We start from the raw sequence: 20,866 nt of genomic DNA on the forward strand, positions 1-20,866 counted from the left end.
CTGTGCCACACAGGCAGTCATCAGATAAATGGAACACTCAGTATTTGAGCTTTTGGCCAAAAGGCTTTCTTGTAAAGCAGAAAACGCACACACATGCACACAAGCATGACTCATACACAGATGACAACTAGCTGTGGTTGTTGGCATTTTTTAGGAAAAATTGTTATTTGCATCTGTAGCAGTGAAGGCTTCTTCATAATACACTATTAGTTGTAATATAGCTGTACAATAAACACTGTTATTGTCATGTAGGTAGCAGAAATTTTCAATCCCTGAATGCAAATAATCAGACAATTTTCAGGCAGAGTGGCTAATGAGATACATTTTTAATTTTAGTACAATGAAATACAATAATTTATTTTACTACAATAATTTATTTTTAAAATGACTGGGATTTTCAGTTTCTTGCTTTGTGTTAGATAGGAGCTTGTTGGATCCTTTACATCATAGCATGTACTCTTGTTGTGATTGTGCAAGTCACATAATAATGCCAAAATCCTTAAAAAGAACTCTGCAACAAGTGCAGCTATCTGCTTTGCACAATGTTGTTACTGTTCGCTTCTGCTGGATAAATAATTTATTTGTTTTAGGTGTATTGTCACAGAGAATAATTCAGTATGACAAAGTAACATGAAAACATGCAAAATAAGCCAGCACTCTTTGTCTTAAGATCAATACAATGAGTATACTTCTAAGAACAAAACTGCTCATACCACTCATACTGTGCTTTGTTTCCTCTTTTTCCCCATAGTCAGTCCATCATCACTGCAGTGGAATGATTATTACATTTATTTAATTTATGTGCTATTGTCTTCGTTCAAACTGCCTTCTAAGAGCTAAAACTGGCCATATTATCAGAATGTTGATTTTGATATGTTTATGATCCAGTCCTGTATATGATGGTGTTTGTGAATTTTCCAGTAATTTTAGAATCCCCCAGCTGCATACAGTGTCTCTCCTGATGTTTAGCCTTTATACCATGAAAATATCTTCTGTTTATCTTCATGTATCAGCACTAAATACCGAGAGCACTAGAAGTAGGAAATGGAAAATTATTCTTCTCTTTTGAGACAATATCTCCTAATATAAATTAAATTACTTTCTCTCATTAATTATGGGCAACTGGTATTTTGATGAGTGAAAATTTCTATCATGGATTTTTCTTTCATTAATTTAGTACAGGCCAGAAGGTGTTGCAAGTATTCAGTAAGCTGAAACATCACCTTAAGTTGCATTACTATTACTCAAAAGGATAATGCAAATTGGAGTTACTGCTTTTCTTTTACATAAAGTGAGAGATTATTTTTATATATAAGGAAATTTGAATTAGCCACATATTGGTGGCCTATTGCTACACTCTGAATGAACACCACTATTAATGCTAGTACTAGCAGTTACTGTTATCCTGAAAATCTGGAAGTATTTACATATTTGATGTGGAGGAGGATGCTAACATTACTTAAATGAATACAAGGTGAACATTTAACCCATAGGTTTGGAGTATTTTGTGAAATGCAGACCTTGATGCAGCAGTTCATATACAATGTGACTAGCTTCGATCACAGACATAACAAGAGCAATCCTTGTACATTATTAAAAGAAGGAATACAATAGATCATACATTAAAAGTATTCCTCTGTAGAGGTTAACGTAAACTGTTTATTCCTTGCTTACATAATTAATGTCGTTTTGTTCACTAAAAATCCATTTTTTGTCATATATGAACAACAAACAGTGGGTCATCTTTATTTATGTTGTTTTTGTCTTTTGGTTACTTCCACATTTAATGTTCTTTAATATCAGGATGCTATGTGTGTTACGAGTGATGTGCAGGTTAGTTAAATGTGGAGGCTTATCAATAGATAAAGGACTTTTATAAGTAGTAAATGAATGCTGGAGGAACTTTAAGATCCCAGACCCTTGGTAAATGGCTTAAGTTTCTCTCTCTTCAAGAAAAGGAAATGCAGTGACTGTAAAAACTATTGTGGCATCTGTCTCCTAAATGCTGCCAACAAACTATACTCGAAGACAATCAATAATCACATGAAGAATGAGATAGAAGCTGTTATTTCTGAGGAACAAAATGGATTGAGATCAGGTAGTTCAAGTACAGATAGTGTGTTTGTAATTAAGAGCATTATATAAAAACATCAGACACTAGAAACCAATATGTATGTTTATCAACCATTGGAAGCCTTTGGATTGTGTGAGCCATGATAGCCTATGGAAGATTATGTCTGAATGTGGATATCTTTATCACTTTATACAGGTAGTGAAAGATATTTATAAAAGTACACACATTGTAACAAAACACAGGTAGGAGTCAATTAAAAGAAATAATTACTTACTCAACTGTAAGACAAGGGTGTGGACTATCACTGACCCTTTTTAATATCTACTTTGATTTCATTTGTAAATCGAAATGTAATGTATACAAAGGAATTAAGATAGCAAATGAGAAATACCTGAATGCATTTCTGTTTACAAATGATATAGTTATTATTGAAGAGAATGAAGATGACCTCCAAAGATCAGAACACCACCTGAACAAAAGTGTTAAAATACAACTTACATTTTTCTTGTAATAAAACAAAAATAATGTCATTCTGAGGAAAATATCCAGTGAGATCAAACATTGTTTTAGATGATTCTGCTGTAGAACAAGTCTCTGAGATCTCTTATTTAGGCTGTGCTATAAGTTACAATTTTGACCCTGATACTGAAAACAAAAGTCACAAATTCCAAACTGTCTGTAGTAGCATTAGCAGGACATTTGGTCATAAATTACAAAAAGAGTCCATCATGAAATTCTGTATTGTTCTTTGGGAATGCAAGCTGGGTTACTACAAGATAATAAAATTCAAACAGCAGAGATGAGGTTTCTAAGGAGGAGGACGGAATGCACAAGACGACACATGATTAGAAATGAAGATATTAGGACAAAGTTAAGCAATGGAAAGCCCAGGATGGAATGTAACAATATCATGAAAAGGAAAGTTGCCACACACCATATAGTAAAGATACCGAGCCTCAGATAGGCACAACAAAAAGACTGTCACAAATAAATAAGGCTTTCGGCCAGTAAGGCCTTCGTCAAAAATAGATGACACACACACACACACACACACACACACACACACAAATGCAACTCACACACACAACTGCAGTCTCAGGCAACTGAAAGAACAGAGTTAAATACTTTCAACGTGAATGAAAAGATTCAGAAGTATCATGAAAATTGGAGACAACACGTCATGAGAATGCCAGAAGATGCTTAACTACAAGCCAAATGGCGAAAAATGATATTGGAAGACTTGAAAAAGATGACAATGGTTTTATTTATGGGTTCGCAATAGGCAATAGCGTAATTCTTGAAAGGAAGATGACAATAACATTTCTGTGATTTGAATGAATGATATTTTGTTACCAGACACTCAAAAGCATTCCTACTTATAAAAAGACATTTATGGAAATGTAGCGGAGACTAATGACTGAAAATCAAGAATTACCATAAATAACAAGAGAAACAGAAGAGCATTAACTTATTGTTATTTATCAGAAGATATTGGGAACTCCTACCATCCAAAATTAAAATACGTTATTAGCTGATCCTTATACTGTATAAATAATCTGGTTCAGGCGCGGCTCGTGGTTTCTATACTGGGGAAGGCTGCGGTATTTATCGATCGGAGCCAACATAGACCTCGGGTTACGCTACAGATTAGTCTGACGTAAACAGCTAAGAATTCAAAGGGAGGGGGATGGGCATATCACTCTCTACCTATAATTTTACGCACTGTATCTTCTATAATCAGGTATTAAATATCATTAGAAGCTAACTTCGAGTTAAAATCTTTGGTTAGTGTTTTTAAACGCCATCATTACATTTTCTGACACTTTGCAGCAAATCATATGAAAAGACGCGTTTCGGAGAGATCTTTAATGCTTGATGTTTTAGGTGTTTTCAGTTCTAAACTTAAGGTGTTTATTGTGGTTTACCTCCAAAGCTCGAAGTTTACGAGTTCGCATGACGATACTGTGATGTTTTGGTAACGTCACAGGTCTTGTGCAAGTAAAACTCCCTAAAATCTTGCAAAATATACTCTGAAAAAGAAACTTGCTAATATCACACGATATCAAAAAAAGCAGGCAGCATCAGCAAGCAAGAAAAGTAATGGGTCAAATTTCGCGCGCTTTTTCCTCTAATCACTTATGAACTCTCGCTAGATGGCAGTACTGTTATGCTACTGTAGTCTAGTGCACTCTGGCGGGATATTTGCAAACTTATTCTAAATGTGGATAAAATAGCCAATGGCAGAAACAAAACAACTATGTAAAACATTATCAAAACAATAATACTAAACGTCGATTAATGACGCATCGAAGCGTAGTAGAGATGTGCAGAGACAGAGATTGGATAGCGAAGTTTCGGCCACTCTACATTCCTTTATTACATAGATAGTGGAACGTGAAAAACGTGTGGTGGTTGGTATGACACCCTTAGGCTGCAAGCTCTGAGCCTTCGGGTCGCCCATAAATAGTAGTACTATGCAGAAGCCACGCCCCCAAACCGCTACTACATGCAGCTTACGGACGTTCCAAGGCGCAGCCTAAACACTACTAACCATTCGGAAAACATCTATCGATACAAACAGTTCCAAAAACGTTGACCGTCGTTATTTTAATCGGAATGGGAATTATGCGAAATTCGTCCTGATAATTTAAACTATGTAATATGTTCTTGCGAAATTTACTTTAACATATATTTTGGGGCGGCTCCGCCTCAGAGCCTTAAATTACGAGCCGCGCCTGATCTGGTTATATAGATTCAGTGACCACAGCATGGCAAATAGAAGTGTCAGTTGTAAACTTACTTCTGTTAACAGATGTAAATGACTTATTCTGTGGTAAGTGTGTAAGTTGTCATGCAAATAGTAAGCTAATAGAAACACATAATTGAAAACAATCTTTACATTTGCTTTTGTTCTCTTGCTCTTACTCTAGTAAAAGCACTTATATTTACACACAGCCATACCTGTGACCAGGGCAAAACAAACTGTTGATTATTGTTAGCACTTGCTCGGGTAGATGGATGTAGGGAGGGGGTAGGAAAGGAAAAACAGAGCAAGGAAGGGGCAGCAGGATAGTGTAGGGCAGATAACTCAATGGAATGAGTTCAGAGGGTAGGGCATATGAGAGGTAGAGAGAGGGAGGGAAGGGGGAAAGCAAGGGGAAGAAATGAGAGGAAGATAGAGATGCAGAGGGAGACAGGGAGGGAAAGGAGAAAGGAGGATGAGGGATGGAACAGGGCAGGGGAGGGAGGGAGAGAGAGAGAGAGAGAGAGAGAGAGAGAGAGAGAGAGATGGTATGCATGCAGTTATGGTAATTTTGTATGCCCAATTATGCAAACCTGTATTTACAGGCTACCTTTTGCCACCATCTTGGAACAAACAATGAGTATGCTGAAGACTTTGATTCACTGAACCCATACTATCTCAAATGTTGATAACCTACATGTGGACTTGGAATACCTCCAAACTTTGTTACTGGAATATGGGTTTTCATCTCTGTAAAGCACCCACGTGATTTACCAACTGACCTGCCTACACTGTGAAGCTTTCTATGTGGGAATGACCAGCAACAAACTGTCCATTCGCATGAATGGACACAGGCAGACAGTGTTTGTTGGTAATGAGGATCACCCTGTGACTAAACATGCCTTGGTGCATGGCCAGCACATCTTGGCACAGTGTTACACCGTCCGGGTTATCTGGATACTTCCCACTAAAACCAACCTGTCAGAACTCCGGAGATGGGAAGTTGCCCTTCAGTATATCCTCTCTTCTCGATATCTGCCAGACCTCAATCTCCGCTAATTTCAATTTGCCGCCGCTCATACCTCACCTGTCTTTCAACAACATCTTCGCCTCTGTACTTCCGCCTTGACTGACATCTCTGCCCAAACTCTTTGCCTTTACAAATGTCTGCTTGTGCCTGTGTATGTGCGGATGGATATGTGTGTGTGTGCGAGTGTATACCTGTCCTTTTTTCCCCCCTAAGGTAAGTCTTTCTGGTCCCGGGATTGGAATGACTCCTTACCCTCTCCCTTAAAACCCACATCCTTTCGTCTTTCCCTCTCCTTCCCTCTTTCCTGATGAAGCAACCGTTTGTTGTGAAAGCTTGAATTTTGTGTGTATGTTTGTGTTTGTTTGTGTGTCTATCGACCTACCAGCACTTTCATTCGGTAAGTAACATCATCTTTGTTTTTAGATATATGATATATTGTGTATCATAGACATAAAAATGACAGAGCAAGGAAGAGGATTAGGATATGTCCATCAATACAGTACCCTTCCTGCCACATATTAAAAATAATTGCATGAAAATGGGAGAAGTTACTCGAAAACATAAGGTAAAAGTGATCTTTCATCCTTTGTCAAAGATCTTGGCATTTTTGAAATTGATCAAAGATGATGAGTTGCACAAGGCAAATGTTTATAGGATTTCACGTGAGAGCAGGGCAAACAGCACCATTGGTCAGGAGTGCATTGTGGAATGCCAGTGGCAGACTCACTTTCAAAAAGGCAGGAAGTTCACTATCACTGGACATTTTATTTCTACTAATCCTTCAGTGAAATACAATGAAATAAAAATTGTGGCTCATAGGCATAACTTTTGGAACCTCATCACCAATGCATTAGTGGAAAACAATATCTGAGGCCCTTAGCAGCAGAAATGGGAGTTTCCAGTTAGATTCTGTATGGAATCTTTGTGCTCTGCATACCCAGTACTGTCCTGTGATTTTACCACATGGAAATGTTCAATCTGATGTTGATCAGGTTAGTTTTCACCTTGGAGGCCAGTCTCAGTAGTGAGCAGACTTGCAACAGAAGTGCTTGTACTCAAGCAACAAATTCACATGGACAACAGGTATACCAATTATGCACAGAGAGGTTTTTAAGCAGGTAGGCTCAGCATACTGTCACCAGAATACACCTAAAGATGGGCAGAAGAATCATGGCAACAGGTTACTGACATCCAGTAGTTTGCCCAAAATTTTATGGAAAATAACTGGGCTCATTTATAGCACAACCAAAGTATTTATCACATGTCTGTAATGTTGTTCCTGTGGTCTTCAGTATGAATACTGGCTTTATGAAGCTCTCCATGTTGCTTTACACTGTGCAAGCCTCTTCATTTCTGAATTACTGCTGCAACCTCCACCCTTCTGGATCTGCTTACTGTATTCATCTCTTGGTCTCCCTCTAAAATTTTTACACCCTACACTTCCCTCCAACTTTAAATTGGTGATCCCTTGATATCTCAAAATGTGACCTACCAACCGATTGCTTATTCTAGTCAGGTTGTGCCACAAATGTCTTTTCTCTCCAATTCCATCCAGTACCTCCTTATTAGTTACGTGATCTACCCATCTAATCTCTAACATACTTCTGTAGCACCACATTTCAAAAGCTTCTATACTCTCGTTGTCTAAACTGTTTATGGAAATGATGTCCCATGCTTCTTGACAGAGCGTAGGGGCATGATGCAGGAGAACCGCACCACCATACTAGGCAAGGTCTTAATGGAGGCAGTTTGCTGTTTCCTTCCTCCAGCCATAATGGGCATAAATGATGATGATGAAGACCACACAACAACACCCAGTCGTCTCCACTGGGAATCAAACCTGAAACCCTATGCTCGGGAAGCAAGAATGCTAATGTGAGATCACAAGCAGCGGACAAACTGTTTACAGTCCATGTTTTACTTCCATACTCTCCAGACAGACACCTTTGGAAAAGACTTTCTGGCACTTAAATCTGTATTTGATGTTAACAAATTTGTCTTCTTCTGAAATGCTTTTCTTGCCATTGGCAGTCTACATTTTATATACTTCCTGCTTCAGCCATCATCATTTATTTTGCTACTCAAATAGCGAAACTCATCTACTACTTTAAGTGTCTCATTTCAGAATCTAATTCACTCTGCATCACCTGACTTAATTTGACTACCTGACTTAATTTGACTGCATTCCATTATCCTTGTTCTGCTTTTCTTGATGTTCATCTTATAGCCACCTTTCAAGACACTGTCCATTCCATTCAACTGCTCTTCCAAGTCCTTTGCTGATTCTGACACAATTGCACTGTCATTGGTGAACCTCAAAGTTTTTATTTCTTATCCGTGTACTTTAATTCCTTCACCAAAGTTTTCTTTGGTTCCCTTTACTACTTGCTTAGTGAACAGATTGAATAACATTAAGGATAAGCTACAATCCTGTCTCACTCTCTTCTCAATCACTACTTCCCTTTCATGCTCCATGACTCACTGCTGCTGTCTGGTTGCTGTACAAGTTGTAAATAGCTGTTCGGTCTCTTTATTTTATTCCTGCTACCTTCAGAATTTGAAAGAGAGTATTACAGTTAACATTGTTAAATACTTTCTTAAAGTCTACAAATGCTATAAATGTAGGTTTGCCTTTCCTTAATCTGTCTTCTAAATAAGTCATACAGTTAGTATTGCTTCGCGTGTTCATAGATTTCTCCAGAATCTAAACTGATCTTCCCCAATGTCAGCTTCAACCAATTCTTCCATTCTTCTGTAAAGAATTCTTGTTAGTATTTTGCAACCATGACTTCCTGAACTGATAGTCTGATAATATTCACACCTGTGAGCACCTCTTTGGAATTGTAACTACAACATTATTCTTGAAGACCAAGGGTATTTCACCTATCTCATATATCTTACACACCAGATGGAAGAGTTTGATCATGGCTGACTGTCCCAAGGCTATCAATAGTTCTGACAGAATATTGTCTACTCTGGGGCCTTGTTTCGACTTGGGTCTTTCAGCGCTCTGTCGAATTCTTCTCTCAGTATCATGTCTCCCATCTCCTCTTCATCTATGTCCTCTTCCATTAAATGATACTGTCTACTAGTTCATCTCCTTGTACAGACACCTACTTCCACCTTTCAGCTTTCACTTCTTTGCTTGGGACTGGTTTTCCATCTGAGCTCTCAATACAGCTGCTTCTCTTTTCCCCAAAGGCCTCTTAAGTTTCCTGTAGGCATACTTATCTTTTCCCTGATATAAGCTTCTATATCCTTATATTTGTTCTCTAGCCATTCCTGCTTAGCTATTTTGCATTTCCTGTCAATCTCATTTTTTAGAAATTTGTGCTCCCTTTCATCTGCTTCATTTGCTGCATTTTTACATTTTCTCCTTTTATCATTTAAATTCAGTATCTCCTGTGTTATCCAAGGATTTCTACAAGGCCTTTTTTTACCTATTTGATCCTCTGCTGCCTTCATCTCTTGAAGCTACACAGACATCTTCTACTGTATTTCTTTCCCCTGTTCTAGTCAGTCATTGCCCAATGCTCCCTCTGAAACTCTCAACAATCTCTGGCTGTTTCGACTTATCCACATTCCATCTCCTTAATTTCATACCTTTTTGCTGTTCCTTTAGTTTTAATCTACAGTTCATGACCCATAAATTGTCGTCGGAGTCCATATCTTTCCCTGTAAATGTCTTACAGTTTAAAATCTGCTTCCAAAATCTCTGTCTTACCATTATATAATCAGTCTGAAAGCTTCTAGTGGCTCCAGATCACTTCAATGTAAACAACCTCGTTTCATGATTCTTAAACCATTTGTAGCAATGATTAAATTATGCTCTGTGCAAAATTCTACAGGGTAGCTTCCTCATTCATTCCTTTCCCCCAGTCCATATTCACCAACAATTTTTCCTTCTCTTCCCTGCTATCAAATTCCAGTCCCCCATCACAATTAAATTTTCATCTCCCTTAACTATCTGATTAATTTCTTTTATCTCATCATACATTTCTTCAATCTCTTCATCATTTGTAGAGCTAGTTGGAACATAAACTTCTGCTACTGTGGTGGATGTCAGCTTTGTGTCTATCTTGGCTATGATAATGTATTCACTATGCTGTTCATAGTCTAGCTTGCTTGTATTCTATATTTGTATTCATTATTAAACCTATTCCTGCAATACCCCTATTTGATTTTGTGTTTATAACCCTGTATTCACCTGGCCAGAAGTCCTATTCCTCCTGCCACTAAACTGCACTAATTCTCAAGATATCCATCTTCAACCTATCCATTTTAAATTTTCTAACCTTCCTGGCCGATTAAGGGATCTGACATTTGACGCTCTGATTCGTAGGATGCCAGTTTTGTTTCCTCTGATAACAATATCCTCCTGAGTAGTCCCCACCTGGAGATCCAAATGGGGGACTATTTTACCTCCAGAATATTTTATTCAAGAGGATGCCATTATCATTTAACCATACTCTAGAACTGCATGCCCATGCGAAAAGTCTTGACTGTAGTTTCCCCTTGCTTACAACTGTTCACAGTATCAGCAACAGCAAGGCTGTTTTGGGCAATGTTACAAGGCCAGATCAGTCAATCATTCAGACTCTTATCCCTGCAACAACTGAAAAGGCTGCTGCCCCACTTCTTGAACCACACATTTGTCTGGCTCCTCAACAGATGCCCCTCTGAAGTGGTTGCACCTACAGTATAGCTAGTTGTATTGCTGAGGTATGTAAGCCACCCCACCAGCAGCAGGGGCCATGATTCATGGGGGGGAATCTTTAATGACTATAATTCAGTAAGCATAAACTACTTTAATGATAGTAATTTAATAATCATAAACATAAATACATTTACAAATGTTGCAAAATCTTACAGACTTACGAATAATAATGTATGTTAGCAAATACTAAACATTCAAGAATTAAATCTGCAGTGTATCCTACATTCCCGTACCATCCTTTCCTCAACATTTGTTAATCCCTGGCCTTAACCCATCTATCCCTTTCCCTGCTCCCATTCCAGCACTACACAGCCTTCTGTCTATTCTGCTAATGCACTCACAGTCTTTTTTCCCCTCCTCTATTCCTCTCCTTTTTGGCTTCACTTCCCCCCGACCCCTTCCCCCATACCTGTGTCTGACCTCCTGACTGCACTAAGCTGCCCTACCCTGTCTCCACCGTGTCTCTGAATGTTTCCACAAAGCAGTCCCCCACCCCTACCCTGTTATCCTTCCCCTTCCTCATCCCAGCCTCCTCTTCAGCCCCACCAACCAGATAGCTTCTCCCATCATGAGCAGTTGCCTGCAGTCCAGTGTCCATGGCCAAGGATGGTGATCACATGCGTGTGGGTTGTGCTTGCATGAATATGTGTGTGTGTGTGTGTGTGTGTGTGTGTGTGTGTGTGTGTGTGTGTGTGTGTGTGTTTGTGTGTAGTCTACTTTAGAAAAAGGCCTTTTTATTGCGCCTGTCTGCAACTCAACACCTCCTCTATATGGTTAGTAGCAATCTGTCCTCTTCATAATATTGTCATAATATATATGAAGATAGATTTGTACTCACCAAACAGATGAGGCACTAAGAAGGCAACAGGCACTTAGCAACAGTGGTAAATTGCTTAACTTTTAGATAACACACACACACACACACACACACACACACACACACAAAGTAGTGGCATTGGCTGGTGTGGGAGGTTGAGAAATAGAACAAATGTGGATACTGAAAGGGATAGGATTGGTTTAGGAAAGTTCATGGTACTGCAGAGTTTGTAGATGTGCACAGAGGAGGTAACAGGCACCTAGGCAAGAAGGCAGATAGCAGGGTAGGGGACTGCTAGGAGCAACATAGAGGAAACAGTACAATAAGAACAGAATAAGAAAAAGTTGCAATAGATCACAAGGGGTGAGCAGAAAAGTATCAGCAGAAGGAAGGACTGGTTAGGAGGGTGGAATGAGATGGAGAAAGTGAATGGAGTCAGGTATTCAGCTACTAGTGAGTACTGAGGTGAGGGATTTGCATGAATAAAGGATGTATCCAGAGCAACTGGTTTTCCTTGGGATACAACCTCCTATGGTCATACTTCAACTGAAGACTACTTCTCCCTATGCACCACTGATGATATAACCCACAACCTTCTTCTTGGGAATCATGGCAAAATACATATGTCAATAAAAGTTTTGCCTCACCCCGGTTCCCAGAACTCCTTAAAATAGACTTTGACTGTGGATACTGTATCACAGACACAGTCCCTTTGACTATTCAGAGATGTCTCTAAGCCCGCACAAAGATGTAAACAACCATGCATGAGCAGCACCTATTAGACGGAGGGTGTCTGACAGCCAATCAGTCCCAGTCATTCCACCAGGAAGAAGATACATGGCTCATATTGTCTTTAGTTCAGCCATACCCTAGATGGTCAATACCACAGTTTGGTTGCGTCTGCATTGTTACTTTGTGCCAGGAATGGCTCTCAACAAGGCAAGTGTCCAGGCATCTTGGAGTGAACAAAAGCAATGTTGTTCAGACATGGAGGAGATACAGAGAGACAGGAATCATTGATAACATGCCTTGCTCAGGCCGCCCAAGGGTTGCTACTTCAGTGGATAACTGCTACCTGTGGTTTATGGTTCGGAGTAACCCTGACAGCAATACCATGAATAATGCTTTTCATGCACCCACAGGACGTCGTGTTATGACTCAAACTGTGCTCAATAGGCTGCATGATGTGCAGCTTCACTCCCAACATCCATGCCGAGGTCCATCTTTGCAACCATGACACCATGCAGCGCGGCACCAATGGGCCTAACAACATGCCAAGTGGACCGCTCAGGATTGGCATCAAATTCTCTTCACCAATGAGTGTCACATATGCCTTCAACCAGACAGTCACCAGAGAGGATAACAACATTGCTCGACTAGAGTGGCCAGCATATTCTCCAGACATGAACCCTATTGAACATGCCTGGGATATATTGAAAAGGGCTGTTTATGGACGATGTGACCCACCAACCACTCTGAGGGATCTAGGCCAAATCGCCATTGAGGAATGGGACAATCTGGACCAACAATGCCTCGATGAGCTTGTGGAGAGTTTGCCACAATGAATACAGGCATGCATAAATGCAAGAGGACATGCTACTGGGTATAAGAGGTACTGGTGTATACAACAACCTGGACCATCACCTCTGGAGGTCTCGCTGTATTGTGGTACAACATGCAACGTGTGGTTTTCATGAGCAATAAAAAGGGTGAAAATGATGTTTATGTTGACCTCTATTCCAATTTTCTGTACAGGTTCCAGAACTCTCGGAACCAAGGTGATGCAAAACTTATTTTGATATGTGTATATCCTCATACACAAAACTGTTTGTTTGAAGATATGGTTCAAATGGCTCTGAGCACTATGGGACTCAACTTCTGAGGTCATTAGTCCCCTAGAACTTAGAACTAGTTAAACCTAACTAACCTAAGGACATCACAAACATCCATGCCCGAGGCAGGATTCGAACCTGCGACCGTAGCGGTCTTGCGTTTCCAGACTGCAGCACCCTTAACCGCACGGCCACTTCGGCCGGCTTTGAAGATATAACCAATGAAAAAAGCTGCAGCAGTGCCATGATGGGCTCTCAAAATGAAACTGTTCAGTATCAGTCTGTTTGAGTGCCATATCAGGAAGTCGTTTATAGTCATACAGAATCCTTCATCCCTCATGCTTTTTATGTTCAGAGATCCCAACCAGCTGAAAAATGCTCCTGTCAGAGCTCAAAGAAGGTGAATATGCTTCTCTTTAAAAGACTCTGAGAGGAAAGTGGGGACCAGCTGCCTCAATCCACATTCCACCTTCCACACCAAAATTTTGGCCTGTGAACATATTCACTTATTTTTTAAACACAGAATGTTCTAAATCCTTTCACCCATTCTCTCTTTGTAGTGAAGCCTTCATACTCAACATCTCCCTCTCACTGCCACTGTCTGCATACAGGGTGATTCAGGAGGATTATCACATAATTTGTGGGGTGATTCAACATGTGAAAATAAACTGACTGAGTGCTATGAACTTTTGTCTGATTTTTGATCATTATGAAACTGGAGTGGGTTGAAGACTATGAGGGGGTTAAAAAAAATCCTGGAATGGAGTTTGTTCAATATGGATTTCTGCCACTAGGTATGTATCGCACAACTCATTGCCAGTTCAGTACCACCTGTGTTGTCAACCAGACTTGTTCTGTTTATCTGTAGTGACTATTCTGATAGCACTATTTTGTTCTTGTTTCATTTTTTATGATGGTAAGTTTAAGTGAACAATGTACAGCTGTGAAATTTTGTTTTCTACTCTGTAAAAATGTTGCTGGAACTGTGTTAATGTTGAAAGCTGCTTACCAAAATGATGCTACAGGAAAAACTCGAGTGTACAAGTGGTTCACTCAATTTAAAAATGGCCACATGCAGATTGTAATGTTGTCATACCTCATTCGGGACATCCACCAACTGCCTGAATCTACAAAAATATTTACAAAAATTTGATAGCTTGTGCTCACAACTGTCAACAGACAATTGCTCAACTCTCAGAGATTAGTGGGTTATCTTAGAGATCAGTTCAGCAAACTTTAACAGAAGGTTTGGGAATGAGAAGGGTTGCTGCCAAGTTTACTCCACAGGTTCTGACTGGCAATCAACAGGAACAGCAAGTTGAAACATGTCATGTTTAGAAACAACAGCTTGAAACTGATCCAGATTTTCTGAAGGTCATTATGTTACAACTCAGAAACAAAGCAACAGTCAAGTCAATGGAAGACATCTTCATCACCCCGTCGAAGAAAATGTCATCAAATTAAATCAAACATAAAAAAAATGCTGATTTGCTTTTTTTGGTGCCAAAAGCATAGTTCATTCAGAGTTTGTTCCCCCAGGCCAGACCATCAAACAAACCTTTTGTTTGTAAGTTTTAAGAGGATTGCACTACAGTGTTAATAAAAATAGACCCGTTTTGTGACAAACAGGAATCTGGTTCTTCCACCACCACAAAGCACCTGCATGCACAGCCAACTCTGTTAAGACAGTTTCTGGTTAAAACGGACATGGTTCTGCTACCCCACACACTTTACTCACCTGACCTGGCTCGGTGTGACTTTTTCTCATTTCCACACATGAAAAGGGTTCTCAGTGAACATCTGTTGTGGTACAATTGATGCCCTGATGATACAGCCTGTGTTCCCGCCAAATCACATGACAACTGCAGCATATGTCCATTTCCTGATAGAAGACCTATCAGCACTTTTGGAAGACATGACATTATAGCAACAACATCAGTTATACCTGCAACATGATGGCTCACCGATTCATCATACTAGACAAGTATCCCAGTATCCGAGTAACACATTACCTCAATGGTACATTGGCTATGAGGGACCCATTACTTGGCTTGCCAGATCACCTGACCTAATCCCATTTGACTTCTATTTTTGAGGCTCGGTAAGTGGGAAGTGAATGCTGCAGAGGTGGATATACACTCCTGGAAATGGAAAAAAGAACACATTGACACCGGTGTGTCAGACCCACCATACTTGCTCCGGACACTGCGAGAGGGCTGTACAAGCAATGATCACACGCACGGCACAGCGGACACACCAGGAACCGCGGTGTTGGCCGTCGAATGGCGCTAGCTGCGCAGCATTTGTGCACCGCCGCCGTCAGTGTCAGCCAGTTTGCCGTGGCATACGGAGCTCCATCGCAGTCTTTAACACTGGTAGCATGCCACGACAGCGTGGACGTGAACCGTATGTGCAGTTGACGGACTTTGAGCGAGGGCGTATAGTGGGCATGCGGGAGGCCAGGTGGACCTACCGCCGAATTGCTCAACACGTGGGGCGTGAGGTCTCCACAGTACATCGATGTTGTCGCCAGTGGTCGGCGGAAGGTGCATGTGCCCGTCGACCTGGGACCGGACCACAGCGACGCACGGATGCACGCCAAGACCGTAGGATCCTACGCAGTGCCGTAGGGGACCGCACCACCACTTCCCAGCAAATTAGGGTCACTGTTGATCCTGGGGTATCGGCGAGGACCATTCGCAACCGTCTCCATGAAGCTGGGCTACGGTCCCGCACACCGTTAGGCTGTCTTCCGCTCATGCCCCAACATTGTGCAGCCCGCCTCCAGTGGTGTCGCGACAGGCGTGAATGGAGGGACGAATGGAGACGTGTCGTCTTCAGCGATGAGAGTCGCTTCTGCCTTGGTGCCAATGATGGTCGTATGCGTGTTTGGCGCCGTGCAGGTGAGCGCCACAATCAGGACTGCATACGACCGAGGCACACAGGGCCAACACCCGGCATCATGGTGTGGGGAGCGATCTCCTACACTGGCCGTACACCATTGGTGATCGTCGAGGGGACACTGAATAGTGCACGGTACATCCAAACCGTCATCGAACCCATTGTTCTACCATTCCTAGACCGGCATGGGAACTTGCTGTTCCAACAGGACAATGCACGTCCGCATGTATCCCGTGCCACCCAACGTGCTCTAGAAGGTGTAAGTCAACTACCCTGGCCAGCAAGATCTCCAGATCTGTCCCCCATTGAGCATGTTTGGGACTGGATGAAGCGTTGTCTCACGCGGTCTGCACGTCCAGCACGAACGCTGGTCCAGCTGAGGCGCCAGGTGGAAATGGCATGGCAAGCCGTTCCACAGGACTACATCCAGCATCTCTACGATCGTCTCCATGGGAGAATAGCAGCCTGCATTGCTGCGAAAGGTGGATATACACTGTACTAGTGCCGACATTGTGCATGCTCTGTTGCCTGTGTCTATGTGCCTGTGGTTCTGTCAGTGTGATCATGTGATGTATCTGACCCCAGGAATGTGTCAATAAAGTTTCCCCTTCCTGGGACAATGAATTCACGGTGTTCTTATTTCAATTTCCAGTAGTGTATGTGACGAACTTGTCACTCACATTACTGATCCTGTTGCCTGCATTAAAATCTGCCAGGATGATATTCGATGTGCAACACAACACACCCTTCAACGCATTGACAAGTGTGTTGAGATGGGTGGGAGCTCTTTGACACCTCTTGTAGGATGGATCAGTCACCTATCCCACTGTTATTCTGTCCACCATACAATTTTGGTAAATAATACTCACACATGTCTTCATAATCATTCATAGATGTGTGTAGTCTTCAACCCACTCCAGTTCCATAATGATAAAAAATTGGACACATGTTCACAGGACCCTTTCAGCTTATTTTCACATCTAGAATCACCTCATAAAGTGTGACATTCCTTCTGAATCATCCTGTATGTCTCTCTCCCACTGCCTCTGCCCCTTTCACTCTCTCTGTCCTGTTGCGTGTGTCCCGTTCTTTTTCTCCCTCATTGCGATTGTCTCCTAAGTAGTGAAAGTTTAACTATAACTACCCGGTACCTTGACACATTTACAAACTTTGACACATGTAAACAACAGATAAGTATTTTCTTTACTCAATATAAGGTTAAAACAGTTCACTTTACAGTACTTTAAATAAAAATTCACAACATTTTTAGGATATACTTACAGTACCCAAAATAATTTGGTGTTCGGTTTGCAAGTAAAAGGAATTTTGTATGTCAAAAGCTTTTTTGTAAGGTGCTTATGCTGCGACATGGCACCATTGAATGATTTCCGTGTTAAGTCAACTTCTATAGGGGTGAAGTGGCCATTATACAGAGTCAGTACATCATTAAATTTTATTTGTGAATAAATCTCAACTAAAAATATAGCTGGGTGACCTCAGAACCCTTGCAACAACCCCAGAACTATTTCCATGTGTTTACTACATCAGTTAAAACTACATTGCATCTCAGACTGAATGTTAACATCTGGCTCTGATAACAGACAATGAGATTGTAAAAGTTTCAAGGTTCCTGAGAACATAATCATAAGAGCATATGGTCCAAATTTTCATGATTTTCTGAGAACAGAATTTATAGAAGAAACCATCCCCACAACTAGTATTTCTGGTGCCCAAAATCGTGTTTTTTTTTGTTTTTTTTTTTTTTTTTTTTTTTTTTTTTTTGGGTGTATCTTAATAGTAGGTAAAGATTTTCTAAAACAAGGAAATGAAGTGTCTAGATAAAAGTCTAAAGGATGTACACTTTTCTAGATAAACGTCTAAAGAATTTATAGTTAAAAACTGAGCCACTTTCTGTGGTTAGTTACTTAGACAATTGCAGCCCCTTGTGCAAAAATGGCTAAAAACCAGTTTTATGGTTATCTGAAAAAGTACAGTAATTCTGAACATCAGGATCTTGGTAATGGGTAATGATATTAAAAGATTTAAAGTTCCCTGAGAACATCCTCTCAAGTACATATGGCAAAAATTTTGATGATTTGGCATTAATAAAAATTCAGAAGTGGCCATCCCCACAATATTGATACCTGTGTTAGATATTTCATAGTTTTCTCAGGAACTACCCATAAACAGATAATGCTTTAGTGAAACATCGAAGGCCCAGCCTAGACCAAAGCTAATGAAAAAAAAAAAAAAAATTGGACTGGAGGAAACGTGTACTGTTTAAATTTTGACTGTGTACTGTAGGATAGCTACAGTATGCTCATTCATCCAATAGGTATATAAGTGATTGATTAGGCCAAGGGCTGTCCAAAATACTTGATCCCTTATGTCTGTAATCAATAGAAACTAAGATATTTTTACGCACCAATTTTTGGAACGTATTGGTACCATACAATATCATGCATGGACCACTTTTTGCAGAACCTTAACAGCTTCTTCCTTATAAATTTCACCTGGTAGTATTTGGCTCAGTGAGCCACAGTGCTGGATGTTCATCTATACATCACAGATAGCTCCACAAGAAACTCTATTACCATCTAAACCGCTGATCACCATTTATATCTCCACATTGATTGTTGTCACTCATTACACCCCAAACAGTTTCTTTTACAAATTAGATATCCCAGGATGCTACATTTTAAGTGACAGGTAGTGATTCTTGCAGTGTGTTGAAGATCTTACTGAAATCCATACATAGCAAAAGTACCCTTACCTTGTCTGTAGACAGACATCCCATGCCTTGTATCCAAAAACAAACTCTGTCTCTCTCTCTCTCTCACACACACTCACTCTCTACCTTATTCAATTACAAGGAATATTCCCTTCGTCCTTCCTTACCAGTCAGGACTGCAGCAACTGAGCCACATTCTCTAGTAGGGCTTTGACTACCTGTTGCCTTCCACTGACATGAGGAATATCATCTGCACTGTTTTTATCATCCCTTTCAAAACGGTTACTGTCACTTTCATTTCACTATTACTTATTCCAGCAAACACTACTACTCTCATCACTCTGGGTGCAGGGTCTGTAGATTCCAGTGACTATGCATGTGCAAGTGAGTGCATGTGCATGTGTGCATGCAGGACTCAGTATAAAATAAAAGATTAAATGCTGCACACATCTTTTTCTCAAGAAATTGCATTAACATGTTTAATTAAGCTTTACTGGGATATGATGTACACAGAAATCTTGAGAACTTTACTTTACTGTGTTCTCTCCAGTTTTCTACAATGTCACTGCAAAGGGGAAAAAAAAACATTCACTCCATAGATTTGCAACATAACATTATTTATAAGCACAGATGAGTGTCATATAGTAACAGTCTGAAAGCTCTAATGCGATAATACCCTATTACTTTATTCTATGTTTTGCTAAATGAATGACCTTGCAACATGTTTTTTTGATACTTACCAAGTTCATAACATGATTAGGAACCAATCATCATGAATGTTTTTCGTGTGTCAAACACATCACGTTTGACTCCATGGAAATGATTGTGTTTGGTGAGTAGTGATCTGTCTTCAAATATACATTCCATTCTGTGTGACTCAGTATAAATAAAAATAAAAAGTAAAATGATACACATATTGTTTTTTCTAAGAAATTGAATTAATATGCTTAATTAAGCTTTAGTGGATTGTAATGTACAAACAAATGTGGAGAAATGTTACTTTTAGTTTAAGAAAATTCAACATTCATACTATTATTATTATTATTATTACTATATTATTATTATTATAGAATTGTGGGTCACTAAACAATTTTGTTTCATGACAAATATAATATTTTGTATATCTTACTCAGCACTCAGTTTGGTAACATTATCATCTTTTACAGATAACTAAAACTATCTGTTATTTATCTATGGTATCTTTCACACAAAATGATAATTTTAAGTGTGTTGTTGTTTTGTTTTATTTTGCTATGATTTACCAATTTCTGCCAGCATTGCTTTTAATAATCAAAATTTATGTATCATTTGTAGGTAGGACAAGACCGTTCCGGCTGGCTTTTCATACTGACAGCTCTGAAGCTCCAAATGACATTGGGAACAGAGGTTTCTGCCTCAACTACATTCAACAGCCTTGCTCTGCCTTAAATGGGTGATTTATTTTGTAGGCACCAGTAAGGGAAACTGTTATTATTGAAAATTTGTGTTAACTAATATGAGCTGTGATCAAACAGTTAAAGGAAATTTTGTTTTTCTTAAAGACTTTACTTATTCATCAACTTTGTTCCTTTCAAAGTAGCCCCCTCAGATATAATACACTTGTATCACTGCTTTTTCTGATCTTTGAATTACTTCTGGAACTCAATTTTTGTTGTGGTGCTCAGCTCCTTCATCAGTTCTGCTTTTATCTCATCAGGGGTGGCAAACTGATGTCCTTTCATGTTGCTCTTCAGCCTTAGAAATAGAAAGAAGTCACAGGGACTTGAAGTCCGAGGGGGCCTTGTCCGGTGAATATGGTGGTTGATGCAGCATAAAGGTTTTGTTTTTTGGCAAAAAATCATAAACAAGCATTGACATGTTGGTGGGAGCATTATTGTGATGCAATTTCCACGAGTGGTTTTGCCATCATTCTGTTTATTTTCTTCAGACTGCTTCACACAAATGACACATAGTTTCCAGATAGTACTTCATATGTACTATCCCATTGTAACTGAAGATAACAGTGAGAAGAATCTTCTAAC

At 40.0% G+C, this 20,866-nt stretch overlaps 1 protein-coding gene across 1 annotated transcript in view; it reads left to right on the forward strand.

The window, feature by feature from the left end:
* LOC124613816 overlaps positions 1 to 20,290 on the forward strand; it is a 113,502-nt gene extending 93,212 nt beyond the window's left edge. Inside the window, exon 9 of the mRNA XM_047142538.1 lies at positions 20,160 to 20,290. Within this exon, the coding sequence (XP_046998494.1) occupies positions 20,160 to 20,281 (122 nt within the window). The 3' untranslated portion in view covers positions 20,282 to 20,290. The remainder of the gene's footprint in view (positions 1 to 20,159) is intronic.
* Positions 20,291 to 20,866: the final 576 nt, after the last annotated feature.

The sequence above is a fragment of the Schistocerca americana genome, chromosome 4, assembly GCF_021461395.2.
Source record: "Schistocerca americana isolate TAMUIC-IGC-003095 chromosome 4, iqSchAmer2.1, whole genome shotgun sequence".
Taxonomy (NCBI): domain Eukaryota; kingdom Metazoa; phylum Arthropoda; class Insecta; order Orthoptera; family Acrididae; genus Schistocerca; species Schistocerca americana.